General features: G+C 47.3%; 1 protein-coding gene across 5 annotated transcripts in view; it reads left to right on the top strand.

Moving 5' to 3' along the window:
• The window catches only part of LYN (LYN proto-oncogene, Src family tyrosine kinase), a 122,956-nt gene that overhangs the window by 96,886 nt on the left and 3,043 nt on the right, over nt 1-23,027 (top strand). For all 5 annotated transcript variants that reach the window (XM_049633691.1, XM_049633687.1, XM_049633689.1 and 2 more), the window contains exons 11-12: nt 12,074-12,227; nt 14,836-14,967. In XM_049633691.1, the coding sequence (XP_049489648.1) occupies nt 12,074-12,227; nt 14,836-14,967 (286 nt within the window). The remainder of the gene's footprint in view (nt 1-12,073; nt 12,228-14,835; nt 14,968-23,027) is intronic.

Raw genomic sequence — 23,027 nt, 5'->3', positions numbered from 1 at the left:
ATAAAAATAAAAAAGAAATTAAAAAAAGAAATGTAAATACAATGATTACAGCGCCTCTGTCTCAGGTATATTTGGAGTTTATCAGATCTCGTCACAGGCTGCTTTCAGTTGGTCCCAGGAAAGAGAAGTCGTGGATTAGTTCTAGAGCCACAGCCCAGGCTTTGCCAACCCAGCCAAACTCAAGTTCTTTCAAGTGCGTCGTTGGAGTTGAAACACAGCACGCGCGCCTCTGTGTTTCCTTCCGTGCTTAGCTGTCCCACAACAGGGGACGTCTGTTTGCCGACGTGCTCTTTTCTGTCTGCCCCATTAGGAAGTAAACCCCACAGGGCAGGGACGCCGTTTCGTTGCCACCCGCCCAGAACAGGACCAGGCTCCTAGCGGGCAGAATGGCCTGGGTGTAAGTGGAAAACCCTGCCTCAGAATGACAGTGATCTTCATTCTTGTAGTGGATGAAGAGTGTCCTCTGGGGGTGGCATCCTCGTGAAGCCACAGTGACCGGACCCCCCAAGTACATTCCTAGCTGCTTTCTGTTAACTTGGGGCATACCCACGTATTGATATGATTGTGTATATGTGAATACGTACCTAGTGAGTAATCCTAGAAGTCTTTCAAAGCGGACGTAGCACAAAACAGGTATTCATGCTCTGGGAAATTCTTGGAAAATGTGATCCATATCAGATCTTTCTTTCTTTCTTTCTTTCTTTTTTTTTTTTTAAAGAGAGGTTGTTTTGCTTAGTAGAAGTCAGTGCAGGGGCACCTGGGCGGCTCAGTCGGTTAAGCTTTGGGCTCTTGATTTCAGCTCAGGTCATGATCTCACGGTTCATGAGTTTGAGCCCCACGTCAGGGTCTGTGCTGACAGCTTGGAGTCTGCTTGGGATTCTCTCTCTCTCTCTTCCTCCCCTGTTCTCTCTGTCTCAAAATAAATAATCATTAAGAAAAAAGTCAGTGCACGTTTCTGATAGAAATATTGAAAACAAATGAAAACATAGCATTCAGATGCCATTTTCCTGTTATAAGCTTTTTTGTGTGTTCTTATGCTACATTTCAGTTTTATTTGTTTAATGATATTTTTTTAAGCATTGCATTGATAATGGGTTAAAAAAGAAGAAAAGTCAAAGTAAAGTATACTCTAGCTTAGAAACTAAAAACCTTATACCCCAATTCCTCGGTCCCAATTTTGGCAATTCTAATGCATCATTCCAGTTACCAGCATTGGTTATGGTCATTCCTCCCGGTCCCCACGGAAATGCATGATATGTGCAATATGCTGCAACTCCGTAGCTTGATCTATCTTGGCTATTTTTGTATATCAGTGTAGAATGGCCCCCCTCATTCTTTGTTTAAGCTTATTTATTCTGAGAGAGAGTGTGAGTAGGGGAGGGGCAGAAAGAGAGGGAGAGACAGAATCCCAAGCAGGCTGTCAGCACAGAACCCACCTTCTAATCCTCTCTCCCTCCCTCTCTCTCTCCCTCCCTCTCTCTCTCCATCTCTCTCTCTCTCTCTCAAAAATAAATAAAATGTTTAAAAAAATGAAATTAATTGTAGGTTATAGATCTACCAAAAGTGTGTGTACATTTAAAATTTTGATAGTTACTCCTGAAAGTCTTTCCAAAAAATGAGAGTATCTTTTGTCTCCTCTCCTTGCCCAAACTTGGTATTGTTAGCCTTCTCCAATCCAGTCGGATAGATCAGATTTAGCATTCATTATTGTAATTTATGTTTATTTAACATAGATGAGGTCAAGCACCTTTTTCCGTATTTATTCTTTGCAGTATATTTTTCTGGGAACTCTTTAAACCTTCTGCTCATTTTTTTCTATTAGTGCCTCACCATCCATTTTAATTATTTCTAATTATGCATTAGATTTGTACTGTAAATGCTGTGCTGTTTTGTATGTATTGGACTGAATATTTTTCAATATTTTTCCAATATATTTTCCAATAATTTTTCCTTGTATTAAAAATAAATATCACGTTATAAACATGTATGTGCTGGGGCGCCTGGGTGGCTCAGTCAGTAGAGTGTCCGACTTCAGCTCAGGTCACGATCTCACGGTCAGTGAGTTCGAGCCCCGCATCGGGCTCTGGGCTGACGGCTCAGAGCCTGGAGCCTGCTTCTGATTCTGTGTCTCCCTCTCTCTCTGCCCCTCCCCCGTTCATGCTCTGTCTCTCTCTGTCTCAAAAATAAATAAACGTTAAAAAAAAATTAAAAAAATAAAAAAACATGTATGTGCCTTTACAACATAATATTCTGTTCCTATGATTATACGATGATTTCCTTAACATTCCCATATGAAGAACCTCCAATTCTTCCCTAATATAAATAACAATACAAAACATTTCTGGGGACAAACCTTTACTCATTTTGTTTCCTTACCACAGAACCCCTGCCCATCCCCTGCCCACTAGCCAGATAACAAGATCAGAATATAAATGTTTTTTATGTCTCTTGACATTCACAGCTTGTTTTCACTGAGCAAAATTTGGCTTTTTTGGTTTGTGTCAAGTTTTTATTTAAATTCTAGTTGGGGCGCCTGGGTGGCTCAGTCTTTTGAGCATCCGACTTCGGCTCCGGTCATGATCTCGCAGTTCGTGGGTTCGAGCCCCACGTCGGGCTCTGTGCTGACGTCTCAGAGCCTGGAGCCTGCTTTGGATTCTGTGTCCTCTCTCTCTGCCCCTTCCTGGCTTGCACTCTGTCTCTCTCTCTCTCTCTCTCTCTCTCAAAACTAAATAAACATTAAAAAAAACAATCTAAATACTAGTTAGTTACCGTAGAGTGTAATATTGGCTTCAGGAGTAGAATTTATTGATCCCTCACTTACGCGTAAGACCCAGTGGCAATGAATAGAGTGAATTGTTTCTCAGTTTGAGGTGTCAGGGCGGGGGGACCGTCTGGGTTGGTTCACATCCCACCTCAGAGGAAATCGGTATTCGAGCTCAGAAACAAGACCCATTGGGTTCTTTTCTCACTTCCTCCCTCTGTGGCGGGATAAGTTGTGAACCATTTGCTTCCTTCTCAAAATCTGCTTGCTTTTCAAAGCGATAAGCAGGAGCGGGGCTCGTTAGCCACAGATCAGGGGGTAGCTCGTTTATGGCACAGTAGTACCGACGAAACTGATGATGACGGAAGAGGGGACGGTAAGCAAAGGAGCTTTCTGATCCCCAGTGTCATTGATTCACCGCCTTGTCCTGAGTGTGCAGAACTGGCCAGTCTCTTTCGCGGCAGGGGTGGGGGGGTGGGGGCGTCGTTGGCGGACCATCCCTTTACCCTCTCGGGCAGCTGGTGGGAGGGAGCTCGCTGCCCACCCCGAGCGGAGGCAGCGTCTTCAAGTTTAGCCTCTGCCAAGGCCGCTCGCGTCCAGTCGGCCAAAGCCGCGAGCCGGCGTGCCAGGGACCACACCCCGCCCTGCGCCACAGCTTCCTGCCACTGTCCCTGGGCTCCACGGAATCTGCTCCGCTGTCTGTCATGTCACCGTTAGGAGCCACATCGGGATTTTGGTCTTTTCTGTTATTAACAGCAGCAGCAGGAGGAGGAGCGTAGCAGTGACGAGAGTGGTCATCTTGCGCTGAACGTCCTTCCGTTCTCTTCTCAATCTCCTCTGGACTTTACCAGGTTGTTACTAATATTAGCCCCATTTTGCCAAGTGGGAAACTGGAGGCTTTGAGGAGAATCCCAGCCCCATCTTGTGTAAACTCCAGCTGAGTCCTTCTAAAGTTTAGGGCGCACAGTCGCAACGGTCCCAACTGTGTCCCGAGGCAGCGTCGGTAATCTCTTTCCCGCCAGGCCCTAGGTGGGTCGTCGCAGTCGGGGCCAGGGTTTATCTGAGGCCGGATGGAGGAGCTGCCCCAGGCGAAGAAGTGATGGGGAGGAGCTTTCCCTGCTTCCCAGTTTGGTTTAGTCCCGCCTGGTGTGCCACCGGGAAGCCGCACCTTGATCAGCCAGCTGCACCCACAGGCGGGTGGGTGACGAGTGCTGTGCTGGGCTCCCTGCGGCAGAAAGCCTTTGCTGGCCTCCGGTCCTGCTTCCCGACGGTGCGAGGCTTCCAATGTAGCTGTGGGGGAGAGGGGCGCGTGAAATGAACAGAACAGAAGATCTATCATTTTTAGGTGCGCAGCTCAGTGGCAGGGCCGTGCAATCATTACCACCGTCCATCTCCAGAACTTTTTTCACCTTGCAAAAATTAAAAAAAAAAAAAAAATTTTTTTTTTTAGATTTATTTATTTTTGATAGAGACAGAGCACAAGTGGGGGAGGGGCAGAGAGAGAAGGAGACGCAGAATCCGAAGCAGGCTCCAGGCTCTGAGCCGGCAGCACAGAACCCGACACGGGGCTCGAACTCACAAACTGCGAGATCGTGACCTGAGCTGAAATCGGTCACTTCACCGACTGAGCCACCCAGGCGCCCCTCACCTTGCAAAAATAGAACACTATACCCATCAAACAACTCCCCGTTCTCCCCCGCCACTGGCCTCTTGCAACCACCATTTTCCTTTGTGTCTACGAATTTGACCACGTTAAGTCCGTGACATGAGTGGAACCATACAGCATCTGCCCTTTCGTGCCTGGCTTAGCTCACTTCACATAATGTCCTCGAGGCTCATCCATGTTGTAGCAGGTGTCAAAATTTCACTCCTCTTTAAGGCTAAATATTCCGTCGTATGTATAGATCACATTCTGCTTATCCATTCACTCATCAGTGGACTCTTAGGTTGCTTCCGCCATTTGACTATTGTGAATAATGCCGCTGTGAATAGGGGTATACAAATATCCGTCAGATATTGTATAAATATCTGCTTTTAATTTGGGGCGTATGCACCCAGAAGTGGGATCGATGGATCCCAGGATAATTCCATGTTTGTGTGGTAATGTTTTTAGGAATACCCGTTCTGTCTTCCTTATACGGTTGTAGCATTCTGCATTCCCACCAGCAGTGCACAAGGGTTCCAGATTTCTCCATATCCTCACCAACACTTGTCACTTTCTGTTTTTCTTTGGTGTCTCTTTGTTGGTCTTTACAATAGCCATCCCGATGGGCGTGAAGTAGTCTAATTAAAGTTCTCTCAAGAAAACCTCTATGGGAATTAGTTGACAGGTTTGTCTTCCTTTTTCGCTAAAGAAGGTGAATCTCCTTCATGGAAACTTGCTGATTTAAGTATGATTATTCAACGAAACTGTCTCCATGGAAAGTTTGATGTCGGTTTGATTAAATTTTGACCGGTCACAGGAAACTTACGAGCCCCAAGTTCGCATATGCCAAACTGCCCTCATCTGAGAGCTCTGACGGTAGTCGGACAGACTGCAAACTTTAACTTGGCCACTTTTTAAGTTATCTAGTTTTGTTTTTTTTCCTCTCTCTCTCTCTTTTCCCTCCTTTTACCTGCTTGTGAGCATTCCACTACGTGTACCTCTTGGTAAAGGAAGATGCCAGTCTGGATGAAGGGTTCAGAGCACAGGTGGTGGGACCAGCCAGACTTGGATTAAAACCCAGGTTTATCCAGGAAAAAATGACCTTCTCCAAGACTCCGCTTCCTCATCCTTACCACGAATATCGCCTGCCTCGTGGGCTTGTTATAAGGAGTATAAATGCTTCGTCAGATGCCTGGGCAGAGTAAGCACTGTGTACCCAGTAGCTATAATCATCACCGTCCCCACCATCATTATCAAAGGAAAAGACTTCACTATTTCTTAGCAGTTGTGCTTGAAAGGGAAGAATAAAGAAGAATGTTATAATAACCAAATAAAGCTAAAACAAAATTTCTAGGAAATTTTGACCCAAAACCCAGCGAGGGGTGAGCTCCGTGCTTTCTCCATCCAAACTACACATTAAAGACTGTAGGAATCCAGTATAGAAAGATCAATGAATATTTATACAGAAGTGTTTCTATAAAACTATCGAGTGCTGTAAGACACATGCTGCCACATTTGGACTACAGAGGGGATGTGTTCTCACTTAAGCTTTCTGTTTGAAAGCTCCCTGTTGTCTTTATGTCATGAAATGGTCTTTAGGTCAGTTGGGATGGACTCTAGAGGCTTCCTGTTACAAGGACCCTTCACACAGACCCTGGGTTTTACTCAGTTGTTCCTCATTTGTTCCATTCCAGCTTATTAATACTATCCCCATCATTATTTCATGAGCCCCCTAGGGCATTTGAAAGTAATTAGTGATTGGAATCCTCTTTGTCCCAAGGGTAGGAAGGAAATGCCTATCTAAAGAATGAAGTTACCGATGCCTAATAGGACAGGTAAAGCATAAGAAAACCAGATTTTTTTATTCTCTCCTGCCTTTTGGCACTTTGCTTGTTTAATTTCTCTTGTTGCTGGTCTAGATGACAAATGTTTTCCAACCAGCCAATTCTGAGACAGGTTGTATTTTCAGTTCCAGTTTCTCATTTAGGCTGGAACTTCCTGGGGCAGATTTTAGCTGTGCTTGAGAGATCACACTGAGTCCCTCAATTAGGCTCCTTCCATTCCTTTGTTCCCTCCGTCATCCGATTCAAATGCAGGCTTCTTCCTCATTAAAATAAAAAATGACTCACTAAGCCAGATAGCTTGTTGCTTGCCAATTTCTCAGGAAAGTGATAGTAATTAGGACGAACAGAACACCGGAGCAAGACTTCCAGAGCAAGGCCATCCACACGAGCCTTTTGTTATCTGTCCAAAGCATCACTCCGATTCTCTGGTGAAAGCAGCCCAGTGTGTGTGCCCAGCAGACCATCCACAGAGCACAGGCCTGGGAAGGCTACTGAAGGCTCAGAGCCTGTGAACCGGAGGGAGTCTACTGGAAGGCGGGCGGGGGAGAGGGGGACGTGAGTCCTGTGTGGGATGCTGGGATGCTGGTTGCTGATGGGGCTTCTAAGAAAAACAGGAAAAGATGCAGGACCTCTGTGGTCGGTTGCTAGCAAGGAAGGTCACTTGCAAGGTTTATTTGAGCTCTGCTTTGGTATGTAAGAACATAATTGAGATTTTTTTTTCCCCTTCCAGAGTTGTAGTCCACATGAGATAAGCCTCTGATACTGACCCAAAGCCTGTAGTCATTAGGTATTTTCTGCCCCAAGCAGAACTGTACTGAGAGCCGCGAGTCGGTCACTGGCAACTCGCGTCTCCATAAATGTATTTGATGATGGAAGCCACGGGTCACTGAAAAGGGCAGGACCCGTGTGGCCTTCGTCAGAGCGGCCCAGGCAGGGGTGTGTGGAGAGGGTCTCCTGAGCTGCCTGCCATGTTTACGCCTCCTTTGGGGAAGAGGAACACACAGACTTTCTCTACCTAAATGTTACTGTTGGAGCAGGAATTTAAAAACGAGTGAACTCAGCTCAAATGCTTCTGAAAAAGTTTGGTGTGATTTCCGACCTTGTACCCTGGGGGAAAAAAAAATGTATTTGCAAAGTAAATAGGACTCTAGATTTTGTGTTCCGTCCCCACTTTGCATACGTGCGTGTATATGTGTTTGTTTGCAGTAGAAAATGATGGGCAGAGGGAGCAGAGGCTGTTAAGAGTTCTGAACACTCGCCCTGCGCTTGTATTGTATTTGTGTGTGTACGTGTGTGTGTCTGTAAAACCACGTCTGTAGACGTGGATGTACCAGAACGTAGACACCCACGGACCGCAACGCCCCGTCGAGTGTGCCCGCGAGGACCCTCTGAGATGCTGGGTGAGGGTCGGAAACCCACCCCCCCCAGTCCAGCTCACCCACCAGCCAACACGGCCGGGTCACCTGCCCTTGGAAGACATGGCGCCTTCTGATTTGTTGTGGGCCAGGGAGGGTACACAGGTTGGGAGGGAGGACACTTTCTATTTCACACCAACAGCAAAAATAGGCAGGCCAATGTGTTTGGGGTCAGAACATTTGATAACCCCTTCTTTCTCTGGTTGCACACCTATTTTTAGCCCCTTGATTTCCCCCATGTTTGAAAGCTGATTGGCAGACCTCTGATGACCAATGTCTTTTCTTCTAACAGCACATTCAAATGGCCTCTCTGAAAAACTTGCATTGCATGAGACTTAAAGCCTGCTTTTTAAGCACCTGCCCTTTAACTCGGGAAACAGCATTTTTAATGTCACCCCCGTGCCTAGAACTTTCACCAGGTACTAGATGCCTGGAATTTCACCGGAGCCCATCTGGGCTACTGGCCCAGGCTGGGATCCCAGGGGGTCACTATCTTACTTAATAATTCCTCACTGCCCTCCCAGGACAGCAGTGAACAACACGCGTGTGCACACACACACTCCCCAAAGGCAGAAATGTCACCCTCATATATTTCCACTGAAGGTACAGAAAGAGGAACCAAGAAATGTACGTTTGTCATGCTATTTGAGCTGAAGAGCATGAGAAATGCAAAACACACCCAAACCTAAATCAGTTTGCTTAAAGCCAGGAGCACGAAAACGTCGCCATCGTTATCTTTTTACGTGACTGTTCTCATTTTAGATAATGGAGGTGCTTTGTATTTCAAATTTCCCCAGTAGCTTCACACCCAGACTCTCTAATACAGAGTCAGGAATTGGCGCACACAGAAGAGACCCATTTAATTGCTGCTTTAGCCTCAGCAGGTGGTTTGCGGAATTGAGGTCCTCTCGCGCTTGTACATCCCTGGGCCTGGCGTTGTGAAGCTGCCGTGGTCCGGGATGATGAGAGAATCTCTTCATCTGATTTAAAACATAAAGGTCAAGTCAAGGGTGCCCGGGTGGCTCAGTCGCTTAAGCGCCCGACTCTTGGTTTCGGCTCAGGTCACGATCCCCCAGTTCGTGGGATCGAGCCCCACATCGGGCTCACTGCTGTCCGCTCAGAGCCTGCTTCGGATCCTCTGTCCCCCCTCTCTCTGCCCGTCCCCTACTCATGCATGTTCTCTCTCTCTCTCAAACATAAATATTAAGAAAACCATTTTTAAAGAAATACTAGCAGAGGGGTTAAGCTTTCATTTTAACCGCTAAACGTACACAAGGGAAATTAAATTGACTTCCAGACCATCACATTAACCTGTGGTATGATTCTGGGAAAGAAATTTCCTTTCAGCCTCGTTAAAGTTCCAAGGACAAGGATAATTATTGCCTTTTTTTTTTTTTTAATAACATATGGGTCATCAAAATCTGTCCCCAAGAGCCAGAGAGGTGTGGATACTTGGTGCCATGTTCTAGAAGCTCTGTCCATGCCACCAGTGCACATCTGTGTGGGTCATCTGCTTCCTGAGTGCTCTGTCCAACTGCGGTGCAGGCCCAGGTTGAGATTGTAGCCGACTTTGGCTCGCTGGGCTTCCTGACCCGGTTTACGTATAGTTACTGGAATGTTACATAAAGGCCCAGGAACAGAAACGGGCACACCCTACGCCTGCCCTGATTTATATTCCCGCAGGGCTCGTAGGTAAACAGGTGAGGAGCAGAGAGCCCTGGGACCACACGCATTCCCCGAGGAGAGCTGGGTAAGGCTTCTTAGAGGCAGTGACATCCCCACTGAGGCCCTCAGAATGAGTTGGCCAGGCCAAAGAGACCAGAGTGAATGTGTCCAGCAGGGGCAGCTGGGGAACCAGGATATGGGACAGGAGCTGCTCGTGGTGAGGAGGCAGGAGGGCCGAGCAGGGGCCGGTCACACGGGGCCTGAGTGGCGGGGTTACAGAGTTCAGACATTGGCCTGAGGCTGGCTTTGAGCCGGGAGTGACCCGGCCGGAGTGGCACAGAGGACTAAAGCATCAGGGATGCGGTCACCTGGGCCCTCACGGAAGTGAGGGCCGGCCAGGCTGGCCAAGCAGGGACCTGACTCCAACTTCCCCCTGTAGGGGTTCACGTAGGCTGGGTCTTCCACGCCACCTGCCTAGTCAAGGGCCACACGCACCGCTCTTGCTTGTAAAAAGCTCTGAGAAGAGGTTTGGTGAAGGAAGGTTCCAGGAGATAGAAGTGAAAGCATACAAGGTACAGGGTGTGGCTTCGGCCCTGGAGGTGTTTACTGTCTGGCAGGCCTGACACGATAAACACATTAAACAGCGTAAAAATAAAGACCAAGCTCTAATCGGTACCAGCACGTGGTTTTGTACAAGGTGACCCTTGACGGTGGGCAGAGAGTGACGAGAACTCATCGCAGAGGGGTTGAGGGAAGGGGAGGAAAGGCATTCCAGGAGAGGGTCCAGGAGGAGCACAGCCGGTAACAAGGAACGACACCTTGGCAAAGCGGCTTGGCCTTGCTGAAAGGGGGTTTGAACTGAGTGGATGAGGGGTGAAAGTCAGGCCCTCCGAGCTGAGACTCTTGGATTTCAAGATAGAATCCAGAAGAATACATTCATTCCTATGTGACGCGATCCTAATTAGAACTTTCTAACTGCTCACCAGATACAGCTCCCTCCTTCCCTCCCTCCCTCCTTCCTTCCTTCCTTCCTTCCTTCCTTCCTTCTGTCCATCCTTGATTCCTTCCTTCCTTCCTTCCTCCCTCCCTCCCTCCCTCCCTCCCTTCCTCCCTTCCTTCCCTCCTTCCTTCCCTCCTTCCTCCCTCCCTCCCTCCCTCCCTCCCTCCCTTCCTCCCTTCCTTCCCTCCTTCCTTCCTTCCTCCCTTTCCTCCCTTCCTTCCTCCCTTCCTCCCTTCCTTCCCTCCTTCCTTCCCTCCTTCCTTCCCTCCTTCCTTCCCTCCTTCCTTCCCTCCTTCCTTCCTTCCTCCCTCCCTCCCTTCCTTCCTTCCTTCCTCCCTTCCTTCCTTCCCTCCCTCCTTCCTTCCTTCCCTCCTTCCTTCCAGATCCTTATCTTTATAATTTGGTAGTTTTCCCCTAAACATCTCATTTGGATTTCCTTAAAAACCAAGTTCTGCGAGGAGTAGTTTCACCTCCCTGGCTTTACTACAGTTTTGTTTAAATCTTTGCTTCTTTCCTGCTGGCGTGCTTTGTTGTCAGGGTGAAGCTCTCTGCTCATCGACAGTGCGGGGAGAGCTTGGAGAACTGGCCCTGTGGGCTGCTGATGAACCTGGCAGCAAGGATCTTGCTGACCAAGGACATGCTGTTCTTAATACCCTGATAATTTCCTTGTGTGAGCATGGCCCTTTCTCCAGCTCTGTTTTCTCATTTGAAGCACGGGGATCATGACATCCGTGTAGCTCTGTGCAAGAATTTAGTGGGGGTCTTAAAAAAGATTGCCCACACATTAGGAAACGTCAACACACGTAGCTGTGACAAAAATCCGGTTGAGACGTGATCACTGTTGATGGGGTTTTGGGGTGATGGCGGGGTTTGGAGCTGATGGCCAAGAAAGAATTCTTGAAGACACCTTTGGTGCAAAAAGGTGATTTTATTAAAGCGTGAGGACAGGACCTCAACCCTGGGGTTGTGCGGAATGACTGCTTATATGCTGTGGGGTTGGGGGAGGTAAAGTCAAGAGAAGGTTTCTCAAAGTGATTTCCGTATGCTAAAGAGGATTGACAGGTGACTGGAGGCCTAGCTGTTGTCAGCTAAGGTTGTTTCCCCATTTAGCAAAGCATAATCATTTCCTGCAGATTAGGCTGTTGATGAGATATCTGTAAACTGATGGAGACGCAATCAGTTTAACCATTTGTTTTCTGTCCTTTCCTTTGTTCTTGGGTAGCCAGGAGTGCCTGAGGACTATCACACGCATCCCACCAGGGTGTGTGTGGGGGGGGGGGGGGGGGGGGGGGGGGGTTTGCTAGTTTGTGCTTGGCCCCCCTCTTTCCTTTTGGCCCTTTTCAACTATCATTGGAGTGTGGGGGGGGGGGCAGCTCTTTTAGAAAGGACTCAAAAGAGCAGTTGTAATTTATCCACTGTATTTATTTGTTTGTTTATTTGAGAGACAAAGAGAGTGAGCAGGGGAGGGGCAGAGAGAGAGACAGAGAGAATCCCAAGCAGGCTCTGCCCTGTCAGCACAGAGCCCAACGCAGTGAGATCATGGCCCGAGCCGAAACCAGGAGTCGGACTCTTAACTGACTGAGCCTCTCAGGTGCCCGCCTACCCACTGTTTTCAAATTTTTGAAAGCTCAGAAGAATAGACGGGAAAGGATTTCAGGAACTTGTAAGTCTTTTTGGTTTTCCTGATGGTCCTCTGTGATAGGTTACCCTCAACGGAAAATGAGAGCGCTTTTCTGTTTGCAGATTGCAGAGGGAATGGCATACATCGAGAGGAAGAACTACATTCACCGAGATCTACGAGCAGCAAACGTTCTGGTCTCTGAGTCACTCATGTGCAAAATTGCGGATTTTGGGCTCGCTCGCGTGATCGAGGACAATGAGTACACAGCAAGGGAAGGTATGTTGTCCTCACCGCTTCAGCTGTCTTGCTGTTTCGTTTTATTTCGTTTCTCTCTCTCCCTTTCTCTCTCTCTCTTTTTTCTTTTACAAAGCAATTACAATAGTCATCATTTTAAAAAAAGAACTCCTGGGGCTCCTGGATGGTTCAGTTGGTTAAGCGTCCGACTTTGGCTCAGGTCATGATCTCGCGATCTGTGGGTTCAAGCCCCACGTCGGGCTCTGTGCTGACAGCTCAGAGCCTGGAGCTGCTTCGGATTCTCTGTCTCCCTCTCTCTCTGCCCCTCCCCCCACTCGCCCTCTGTGTCTGTCTGTCTGTCTGTCTCTCTCTCCCCCCAAAAATGAGTAAACCTTAAAAAAAAATTTAAAAAGAAGAAAAGAACTCCTTTGGTAAAATGTTCACAATGTACCGTAGTTGCTGTTTGTGGGTCTATTCTAATCGTTTTTAAAAAATTACTCTCCTGATTAACTCCACACACTGTGTGTAAAGTTTATAAATGTCATCTGTATTTCAATTAAGCAAAGGAAAACAAAGAGAGACTTGGCAAACAAAGATTAGACTTTGTTGCTAATTGTACGTTAAAGCTTTTTGCCCAAACAACGAAGCACACTGTTCCTAACTGTGGAGAAAACATTTGTAACGATAATTCTGTATCCTGTATTCTGGCCTTTCCATTGCAAATCAAAACTTGCAAAGTATGGCACACGGAGAAGTAAATGTAATGCTACAAAAATACACCCCTTTTATTTAACCACGTTCCATGTTTTTCTACACATACTAAAACGCACAGAGTAAGCTGGCTCATGGCTCTGTCTGGGGCTGTGCTCGCCTTTCCGTGTTGCTTAAGGTCTGAGGATCCTGAAGGTCTCACTCACGAAAGTTGCGTGCGTATCTTTGTAGAGCCAAGCATTCTCTTGACATTCCCAAAAAGTATTAAACAAGGATTATTTTCCTGGAAACACACGCGTGCCGTTTCTGGAAGACGTCTACTGGATTTATAAAGGCGCATTGAGGGGCGCCTGGGTGGCTCAGTCGGTTAAGTGTCCGACTTCAGCTCGGGTCGTGATCTCCCGGTTTGTGAGTTCGAGCCCCGCGTCGGGCTCTGTGCTGCCAGCTAAGAGTCTGTGTCTCCCTCTGTCTCTGCCCCTCCTTTACTTGTGCTCTCTGTCTCTCAAAAATGAATAAATTTAAAAAAATTTAAAAAAAAAAAAAAAAGTTGCATTGGAAACACCGCTTTGATCTGTTTAGCCTCTCTTGTGCCCATCATGGTTCAGGTGGCTCCCCCCTGAGGTTGGGTGATAACTTGTCCTCAGCGAAAAGGCAGGTGATGTAGGATGCCACATTGTTGTCCTGTCATCACCCTTCCCACCTTCTAGGTCAGGCCACGGGGACATTCGGCAGCTGCTAAGGCCTCATAGTAAGTGGGAGAGCCAAGAATCGAACCCAGGAGGGGTCGCCTCGACCTACACCAGCCGGAATATATTCCACTGGTTTTGTTGGATATGACGAGACTGGTGTCTCACAAAAATAACTGTTCTCGTGTGAGACAGGTGGCTTAGCGCAGAGAGCTTGGGTTCTAGAATTAAATAGTAGCCATTTCAGGGCAATGGGAATGCTTAGCCTGTGCCAAGCACGCAGATCAACCCAGTGGACTCTGGCACCAACCTTGGGGAGGTTCCGTCTCCTCAGGTTCGAGACGGAGAGATACAGGTGCCCAGAAGGCCTAAAGACAGTTAAGTGACTTGCCAGGGTCACACCAAGTTGGAAACAGCAGACCTGGGATTCAAAGCAGGGCGCGCTGGGCAGGACTGACCTCCCCCCCCCCCCCCCCAAACCACCCTGCCCCTCCCCCACCCACCCCCCGACCCCCCCTGCTGCTGCCCAGCCCTGTGGGGTTAATCGCCAGAACGTGCTAGAGTGAGTACCCTGCGTGCAGGACCTAGCTCTTCTACAGGGCCGTCTCCTGTCCTTACTGTTCTAGTTCGGATTTCCAACTTGGGTCTGATACTTCAAGAAATTCCAGAATCCTGGTGTCCTTACTGCTTCCCTCTGGGCAGATCATTATGCTACTCAGTTCCCGCAAGTAGTAATGTTTGCTCCGAGCAAATGAAGGCAGGAGACCTGAACATTTGGAGTCGTATCTGAAATTCCCGCTAGTGTGGGTTTACAGAGATTGCCCGCCAGAATGTGCAAGGGATTATTTATATTCCATACAAACATAGAATGGGTTCAGTGACCATCTGAACACTGAAGATGTGTGCTTTGGAGACCGGTGTCAAGGGACAAATATGTGAGCGAAGAATAAATGCCTATACATTCCGTGTCACGTTCTTTTGTTTCAGGTGGGCCCGTCATGATGTCCCTGGGAGGGCACACAAGGAACTTTGCTTCTCACAAGGAGAATGCCCAAAAGGGACACAGGGGAGGGAGGCGACTATTTTCAGTATGATGTTTTCTACTGTCTCTGTTTTGTACTGTATGGAGGCATTCTCTATTCAAAAGAAATGATTAAAATTTTCCCCCAGAGAAGGAAAGTGTGAAGGCCACATGCCGAGGACTTTTTTCGTGTCAGCTCAGAGGCCCAAGTGACACATGTCTTCTCCCTTAGGTGCCAAATTCCCCATTAAGTGGACGGCTCCAGAAGCGATCAACTTTGGATGTTTCACGATTAAGTCTGATGTGTGGTCCTTTGGAATTCTCCTGTATGAAATCGTCACCTACGGGAAAATTCCCTACCCAGGTATCGTTTGCTTACCTATTTTCATTCGAGTAGTACCCATGAAGAAAAAAAGCCCAAGGGCAGGAGGCATAAAAAAATAAACCCATCCCAAAAGTTAAGAATAAGCCCTTTGTGCTAGAACTTGACTGTGACTATCTTTAGTGGAAAGTGTTCTGAAATAGGCTTAGACACTTCCCTGCCTTCTTATTGATTAATGTGTATTGAATGTGTATTGATTGAATGTGTATTCCCTTTTTAAAAAAAATTTTTTTAACACTTTATTTCATTTTTTGAGAGACAGAGACAGAGTGGGAGCAGGGGAGGGGCAGAAAGAGAAGGAGACACAGAATCCGAAGCAGGCTCCAAACTCTGAGCTGTCAGCACAGAGCCCGATGCACACAAGATCATGATCTGAGCCTGACGCTTAACTGACCGAGCCCCCCAGGCGCCCCTTCCCTTTGGTTTTCTAATTAATTCCACCACTTAATGCCTGGAAGGTGCCTGGCACCCTCATAGGCGTTGCTGTTACGAGGACAGTTTGGACACAGGCGCCCTTCCTCGGCAGTGCACCTGTCAGAGGAGGAAACAGACACAACAGTGAGGATTTACAATGCTTTTTGGCTAGTTTTGAAACAGATTATATTGTATAAAGTACTTTGGAGTCTCTGCCTCTTCAGGACGGGAACACCTCTGCTTCTCGGTGAAAGATCTTCCCAGTCTGTAACTTACTGAATGTGAGGCCATCCATTCAGTGTCTCTAGATTCCTAACACCCGAAGCCCTTGGAGCCAGACTGTGCCAGCCCGCCCTTTTTTCCCCAGGATCCATGCCTGAATATGCAGGAAGAAGGATTTCTCCCAAAGCCTCCGCATTTTTGTTAATGTTCGGCTTTTTGCAAAATCGATGATGTGATGAAATTACAGTTAAATCTTTAATGTTTCAATCGTTCCCTCATTCAAAAAATATCTGAGGGCGCCGGGCACCTCGAGGTGCCTGGATGCCGCAGTCACAGCTCCTGTGCCTTTGAGAGCTTATATCCTAGCAGGAAGGGACTGGTAACAGTCAACTAGGCGACAGACTGTCAGAGGGCGCAGTGGGCTATGGAGTAGCTTAAAGATCAGTGAGTAGGGGAGGAGGGTAGCTGGTTGTCTACTGTGATCCTGGTGGCAGCAGGGACTCAGCAATTTGAGGAGGGAGCCACAGGGCTGTCTGGAGGGTCCGGTGACCCACAGGGGAAACAGCCACTGTTTGACTTCCTGAGGCCCCGTGGTTTGGGTCTCAGTGAGTGCTTGCCGGATGAATGAATGAACGAATGACGTGCCATTTAACGTCTAGACAGACACCGTGCTATGGATGAGAAAAACTTGTGGACAGAGTAGCAACGTGGCCTTCGTGCTCCTGATCACCCTCAGTGCGGTTTTGGGATGAGCCACGGAGAAGTCAGGGACCAGGGGACCAGGGAGGGGAGAGCCTCAGGCGGTGGGCTGACCGTCCCATGAAATCCTTCTTGTACCAACGTTTCATATTCTGACTGCCAACTCCGCTCTAGATGCCGAAGTGAATGAAAACACTACAATAAAATGGGGAAAATGTTTTTTAAAATTTATTTATTTTGAGAGAGACAGTGTGAGTGTGGAGGGGCAGAGAGAGAGAATCCCAAGCGGGCTGCACGATGCCCGTGCAGAGCCCAACGTGGGGCTCGAACTCATGAAACCGCGAGATCGTGACCTGAGCTGAAACCAAGAGTCTTTTGCTTAACCAACTGAGCCACCTAGGTGCCCAAGGAAAATATTTCTGGATCAATCCTGATATCTGACATTCCATATCTGTATCTATCATCTGGATCTGTATCTATACAGAGAGACTGTAGATTACGTGTGTAATCTGAATCTGATCAGATAAACATTTGACTTCATAAAATGATGTGTGATACATAGGACATGCTCCACAGCGACATGCAGGCGATGCCTGTGAGGCTCAGAGGAGACTCGGGCTCAGAACTGAATCACTAGCCCCTTGCAGAGCTGCTTCTGAACCCCAGGCCTGAACCCCAAGAATACTTTGTTCTCATTCACTGTGCTCAATGCCCAGGATTTAAAAATATTTAGGGGGGAAAAAGTCATTAAAACTGTTGAAAAAAAAAAAGAAAAAGAAAAGTAAAGCAGTAGAAAAATGGGGGGGGGGGGGAGGGATACAGTAAGACCAACCAGAAAGCACTGATTGCTCTGTCCCCCAGATAGCTTGTCCCCTGTAAGGACAGGGGATGTGAAATACTGTCATGAACTCTGGATTGGTGAGGTGTTCCAGTCGTGAGGGTTGTAGAAGATGAGAGCTTCCAGCATTAGGAGATGTGAGCAGAATTGAACCATCCTATTTACTTAAATATCAGAGGACTTGATTCACAGGTAACATGGAAATTGGTGAATATTGCCAACACAGGCCATATCCATCACTGCTATAAAACTTCTTGTGGGAGAGACCCCACTGATAATTGAGTTATCTGGGCATATTTTCTCTACCTGGAAGAGTGCTGGAGAGGCTTTTTTTTTTTTTTTTTTTTTAGTGGTTTAGAAACCACTTTTTAAAAAGTGCTTTGTAAAATCAATGGGAATAAGAGAAAGGGAGGGAACAAAAAGGAGATAAGGAAGTCAGATATAAAGTGAACATGTATTTTAAAAGAAATCAAAGACAGGGTGCCTGGGCGGCTCAGTCAGTTAAGCGTCCAACTTTGGCTCAGGTCATGATCTCGCGGTTCGTGAGTTCAAGCCCCGTGTCGGGCTCTGTGCTGACAGCTCGGAGCCTGGAGGCTGATTCAGATTCTGTGTCTCCCTCACTTTCTGCCCCTCCCCCGCTCACACTCTGTCCCTCGAAAATAAACATTAATAAACAAAATAATAATAAATAAAAGACCAGAAGGTGAAATATACCAAAATGTTACTCTCCTTGGGCAGTAAAATGATAGGTTATATTAATTTTCTTCTTGATAAACTTCTGATGTTTCTAATTTTTAAAAAATTATGTCTTTATTAAATATTTCAATTCTTGCTCAAGTAATATATGTTCATCAAAAAACCAGGTGGTATGGAGAGACTTCTAATGAAAAATTGCCTCCCTGGCCTCATGCTCCTCAAAGACATTTACTTTCACGAACTTTAGTCATCGTAATATTTGTTGCTCAGAGGGGCACCTGGGTGGCTCAGTGGGTTGAGCATCCGACTTCGGCTCAGGTCACGATCTCATGGTTTGTAAGTCCGAGCCCCGCGTCAGGCTCTGTGCTGACAGCTCGGAGCCTGGAGCCTGCTTCGGATTCTGTGTCTCCTTCTCTGTCTCTTCCCCTCCCCTGCTTGTCTCTGTCTCTGTCTCTGTCTCTCTCTCTCTCTCTCTCTCTGTGTCTCAAAAATAAATAAACATAAAATAATTTTTTTAATATTTGTTGCTCAGAATTCAAAATACTCATACTAGTCTCTCTTAAGTAAAAATGTTCCCCATTTTACTTACCATTAAGTAGGAATATGGTCACATGGTTCTAAATTCAAGACCTACGGGGAAGTATATGGTGGCAGTTTTGTGTGCCTTTCATCCCTAACCTCCAGCCGTACAACCCCCCCTTGCCCCCTTGCCCCCATAGGAACCATTGTTATCAATTCCTGCTGAACTGAACAGAGACATTCTAGAAATATTCATGCAGATACAATTAAAGGTGTACCAAAACACATGTTGACTGGGTTCCAAAACTGGTATCACCCACATAGAACAAACTTCTGGGAATAAGAGAATAAAAGGTACAAATCCATTTGGATCAGTAAAATCAAAATGCTAGTAGTCACATACTAAATATAGGGTAGATGGTAGGAGTGTCATTTCCCATTTCAGTTCTCTGTGTTGAAATAGATACGTTGAGGAGGCACGAACTTCTGGAAAGGTCTTTTTCTTAACACACCTTTTACAAACAGGCTTTTGTACCTGTTAATCCTATTTTGGGCAGATCCCCCAAATCCTTTGTTTTCAATTACTGTGAGTCCATTTCAACAATTTTCTGTTGTGTTTTAAAGTTCTCAGCCCTCCTGGGCTCAGAGCAGTGAGAAATGGTTTTTGTCAAACATTCTCTTGTTCTCATTGATGCGGGAGCACTGAATGACTAAAGACAGCTGATCACCGTCATGAACATTTGAGGCCTCAGAGGTGATACTCTGCTTGTACTTCATACTTAGGACTCTTCCCGAATGGGGCTTTTTCTTGAGAGACTCACGACCTAAATAAAATTAAACCACTAAGTAAGTACCGGTATCGAATTTGCTTATGTTGTAAATGCTCGTACAGCAAACCTTTCACCTAGAATGTTAAACAGATTTCCTCTGCCGAATCTGCCTTCCTAAGTGGCTTAGCCACAGCAGATGGCTTCTGAATCCCATCCCGTGTCCCGAATCCCCTTGTTTTTCCATGGAAGAACTCAGGATCTTTCTATCTCCCTGAAATGTCATTGGTCATTATGTTACTCTGAGTAACTGTTTGTCCTTTCTACTTGGAAACTTGTGGCCGTAAATTCTGGGAAATCTTCATAGGTAGCTTCCTCGAAACTCCTCCTCCCCATTTTCTGTTCTCTTGCTGGATCGCGTACGGAGGGGTTGAGGCTCATGTCTGTTCGTGGCTTCTGTCATCCTGCCCTTTGGTACTGCTCGAAGGCTTTATCTGCCCACCCTTCCTTTGATGAGGGGTCTTAACGGGAACAAAGGTCTGCGGTGGTCCAGGCTCACCAGTCAGCACCCTTCCGGGACAGTGTCTTCAGGTCTGTTCTCTGGGAACATTTAGTTTCTTCAGAAGAGAATCTCCAGGCCCTGCCTGTGGGGGACCAGCCTGGCTGTCAGCACTCTGGAGGTGCACTGGGGAGGGGCCCTCAGTGTCTTCTGTGGTTGTTTGTGGTTGTATTTTTTTTTTGTTATTGTCGTGAAATATACACAGAGTAACCACGGTAACCATGGTTGCCAGGGTACGTGAAATATACACAGAGTAAGGTTTGCCACCGTAACCATGTTCAAGTGCACAATTCGGTAGCAGTGAGTACGGTCACCTTGTCGTGTGTCCATCGCTACCCTGCATTTCCACAACTTTTTCACCATCCCAGACCTAAGCTGTAGTAAGTCCCCAGTCCCCTGCCCTCCAGCCCCTGGCAACCTCTATTTTACTTTCCGTCTCTGAATTTGACAAGTCCAGGTACCTCCGATAAATGGAATCATTACGGCATTTGCCCTTTTGCGTCTGGCTTGTGTCCTCAAGGTTCGTTCCGGTTGTGGTGTATGTCAGGAGGGTCCCGTCCTCCCATCCTCAGCCTTCCTCCTAAGTCCTTCAGCCTGCACTTTACCCCCACCTCCACGGGGGCTGGCGTTCCTGAGCGTGGGGCTTGTTGCCTTCAGTCTCTCCATCGCTCACGTGGGCCACCTGCCAGGCAGGCTCCGGGTGCAGTCCGTCTGCGGCCACCAACGTCACCCTTCTGTTGAGTGTGAGGTGACTCCGTGTGGAAGTTCCCCAGGGCGTGCCGGGAGGACACATCCTGCCTGCTGGTGGTGATCCTCTCGCCCAGGTACTTCTGTTCCACGTGGCTGCTCCTGGCTCAGACCACGTCTGCCTCCGGGTGACCAGTGTCCCCCGGTTTCACCAAATGCAGAGCTGAAGTCTCCATTTCTTGTTCTCCTTGTGTTTTAGGATACATTAAAGGGGGGAGGGGGAGGAGGTGGGGCAAAAGATCCTTACTTCCCTATCCTAAAAGCAATCATATTCATATATGAATTTTCTAAAGAAAATAGAGGGGATCTTTGTGGTTGGGGTTTTGTTTTGCTTTGCTCTTACAAAGAAAAAGGAAGTTTGAAAATGACAAAGTTTCCTGAAGCATCATGTCTTTCCTGGCTGTTTCTTTTTTGAATGTTTGTTTATTTTGGTGAGAGAGAGAGAGACAGTGTGAGTGGGGGGGGAAGGGCAGAGGGAGACACGGAACCTGAAGCAGGCTCCAGGCTCCGAGCTGCCTGCACAGAGCCCAACGCGGGGAATCGAACTCACACACCGTGAGATCGTGACCCGAGCTGATGTCGGACGATGTCGGACGATTAACCGACGGCGACACCCAGGCGCTTTCCTGGCTGTTTCTTACCAGACACGTCCAGCATGTGAATTGGAATCAGGGAATTGTGGATACTCACCTTGGTCACAGACGGTGCTCAAAAGAAAGAGAAAAAAAATTGCCCTTTTGGAAGTATTAGGGGGTGGGAAGCTGTGGTCCCATAGCAGCTGCTACTCCCTCGCTCACACGCACAGAGGGCCCCTCGTCTCTAAAGACTCATGGTCTCTGGGGCCTGCTGGGCTCCCATTCAGAGGGGAGAGAGTTGCTAACTCTCCATTCCTTTTCTGTTCTCGGCTGCACTGCGTTTTTCTCCTCCCTGTGCTCCTTCACCAACTTTCAGCCTCTGCTAATTCCTACCCTCTCCGGATTTCACTTCCTGCTCCCTACCCACCTCCCTCTCCTTGAGGGCATCCTCCCCGCTGGGCTGCGTGCCCTTTGAGGACAAGACTCTGTCTTAATCATCTCTGCATCTCTCAGAGCCTAGTGCTAGCTTTTCCGTCACCAGCCAATGGGTAACCTCACAACAGAGCAAGGACCAAGTATCAGGTTTAACCTTAGGGTCTGGTTGAAGTCTCCCTGCCCCCCCTCCCTTTCTTCCATAAGACTCGTCATTCCATAGCCTCGTTGTGCTTCTTGATTTACGTGTGCATTCAGATTTCTCTCTGGTCCTCTTATCAAGTCAAGTTCCCTCAGGCAGGATGGAGCACACCTGGCCTTTATCTGCATCATGGAGAGTTCTTCAGAGTTTAGGAAAACAGAGAATGAGGAAAGAAAACACTGCAGTGAGCCAAGCGGGGGCGGGCTAGAAAATCGTCTCTTCTATGGGCACGTTCTGACTGTTTATTCAGCTAGGGTTTCTCCAGGCGGAAAGCAGAAGAGAGGGGACGCCTGGGTGGCCAGTCGATTAAGTGTCCGACTTTGGCTCAAGTCTTGATCTCATGGTTCGTGGGTTTGAGACCCGCATCGGGCTCTGTGCTGACAGCATGGAGCCTGCTTAGGATTCTGTCTCTGCCCCTCCCTGACACGCGCTTTCTCCCTCTCTCAAAATAAATAAGTAAGGGGCGCCTGGGTGGCTCAGTCGGTTAAGCGTCCGACTTCGGCTCAGGTCTTGATCTTGTGGTCCATGAGTGGCTCTGTGCTGACATCTCAGAGCCTGGAGCCTGCTTCAGATTCCGTGTCTCCTTCTCTCTCTGCCCCTCCCCCACGTATGCTCTGTCCCACTTTGTCTCTCAAAAATACACAAATGTTTAAAAAATGTTTTTAATAAATTTTTTAAAAAGTGAAAAACGTATCCCTAAGAAGTTTGCTGGTCCAGCTGCCATTTTCTATCATCCTGGGTGTAATCCTCCTACCAGGATCGCAGAGCCTCACCCAATGCCCAAGTAGAAGCAAATACAGAGATTTCAACTGAAATTTATCCAAGTGAGCTTGGCTAGTTACAAGAGCCAGAACAATGCTGGAGTCACATAATTTATGGAGACTGGAACCCCAAATGAATAGAGTGTTGCACATCGGTCCCTTGGCTTCAAGCAATGACAATAAGTTGAAGTCTTTCCATTAGAACATTCCTGTTACACAAATATCTGAAGCTAGTGTTTCAAAAGACTTGAGCAAAATTAATTCACCGTGTAAATAAACAACTTTCAGGAGATCCTAACTATTGTAAGGTTGGCTTGGACCTTTCCATTTCAAAGACAAGGACTTTTCCAAGACTGAAATAATGATGTCTTCTTTCAAGGGTTTAAAATCCATGCAGGGCCTTCAGTCATTGTGTCCTTAGAAAAAGAAAGGTTAGTTCAGGGCAGAGGAGTTCAAAGGTCGCCGATCATGCCCCACGGTAAGAAATAAACAGAAAGTCCACTCCACAAACAAAACAAAAGTTTTCACAAAATCGCACTAACTTTTACTACGTGCGGGGCATTCTGATCTTTTCTATTTTATTCTGTTATAATGTATTTTTAAAAACTGGT

This window comes from Panthera uncia, chromosome F2 (assembly GCF_023721935.1).
Source record: "Panthera uncia isolate 11264 chromosome F2, Puncia_PCG_1.0, whole genome shotgun sequence".
NCBI lineage: Eukaryota > Metazoa > Chordata > Mammalia > Carnivora > Felidae > Panthera > Panthera uncia.
The sequence above is the reverse complement of the archived record's forward strand: the minus strand, read 5'-3'. Positions and strand labels throughout refer to the sequence as shown.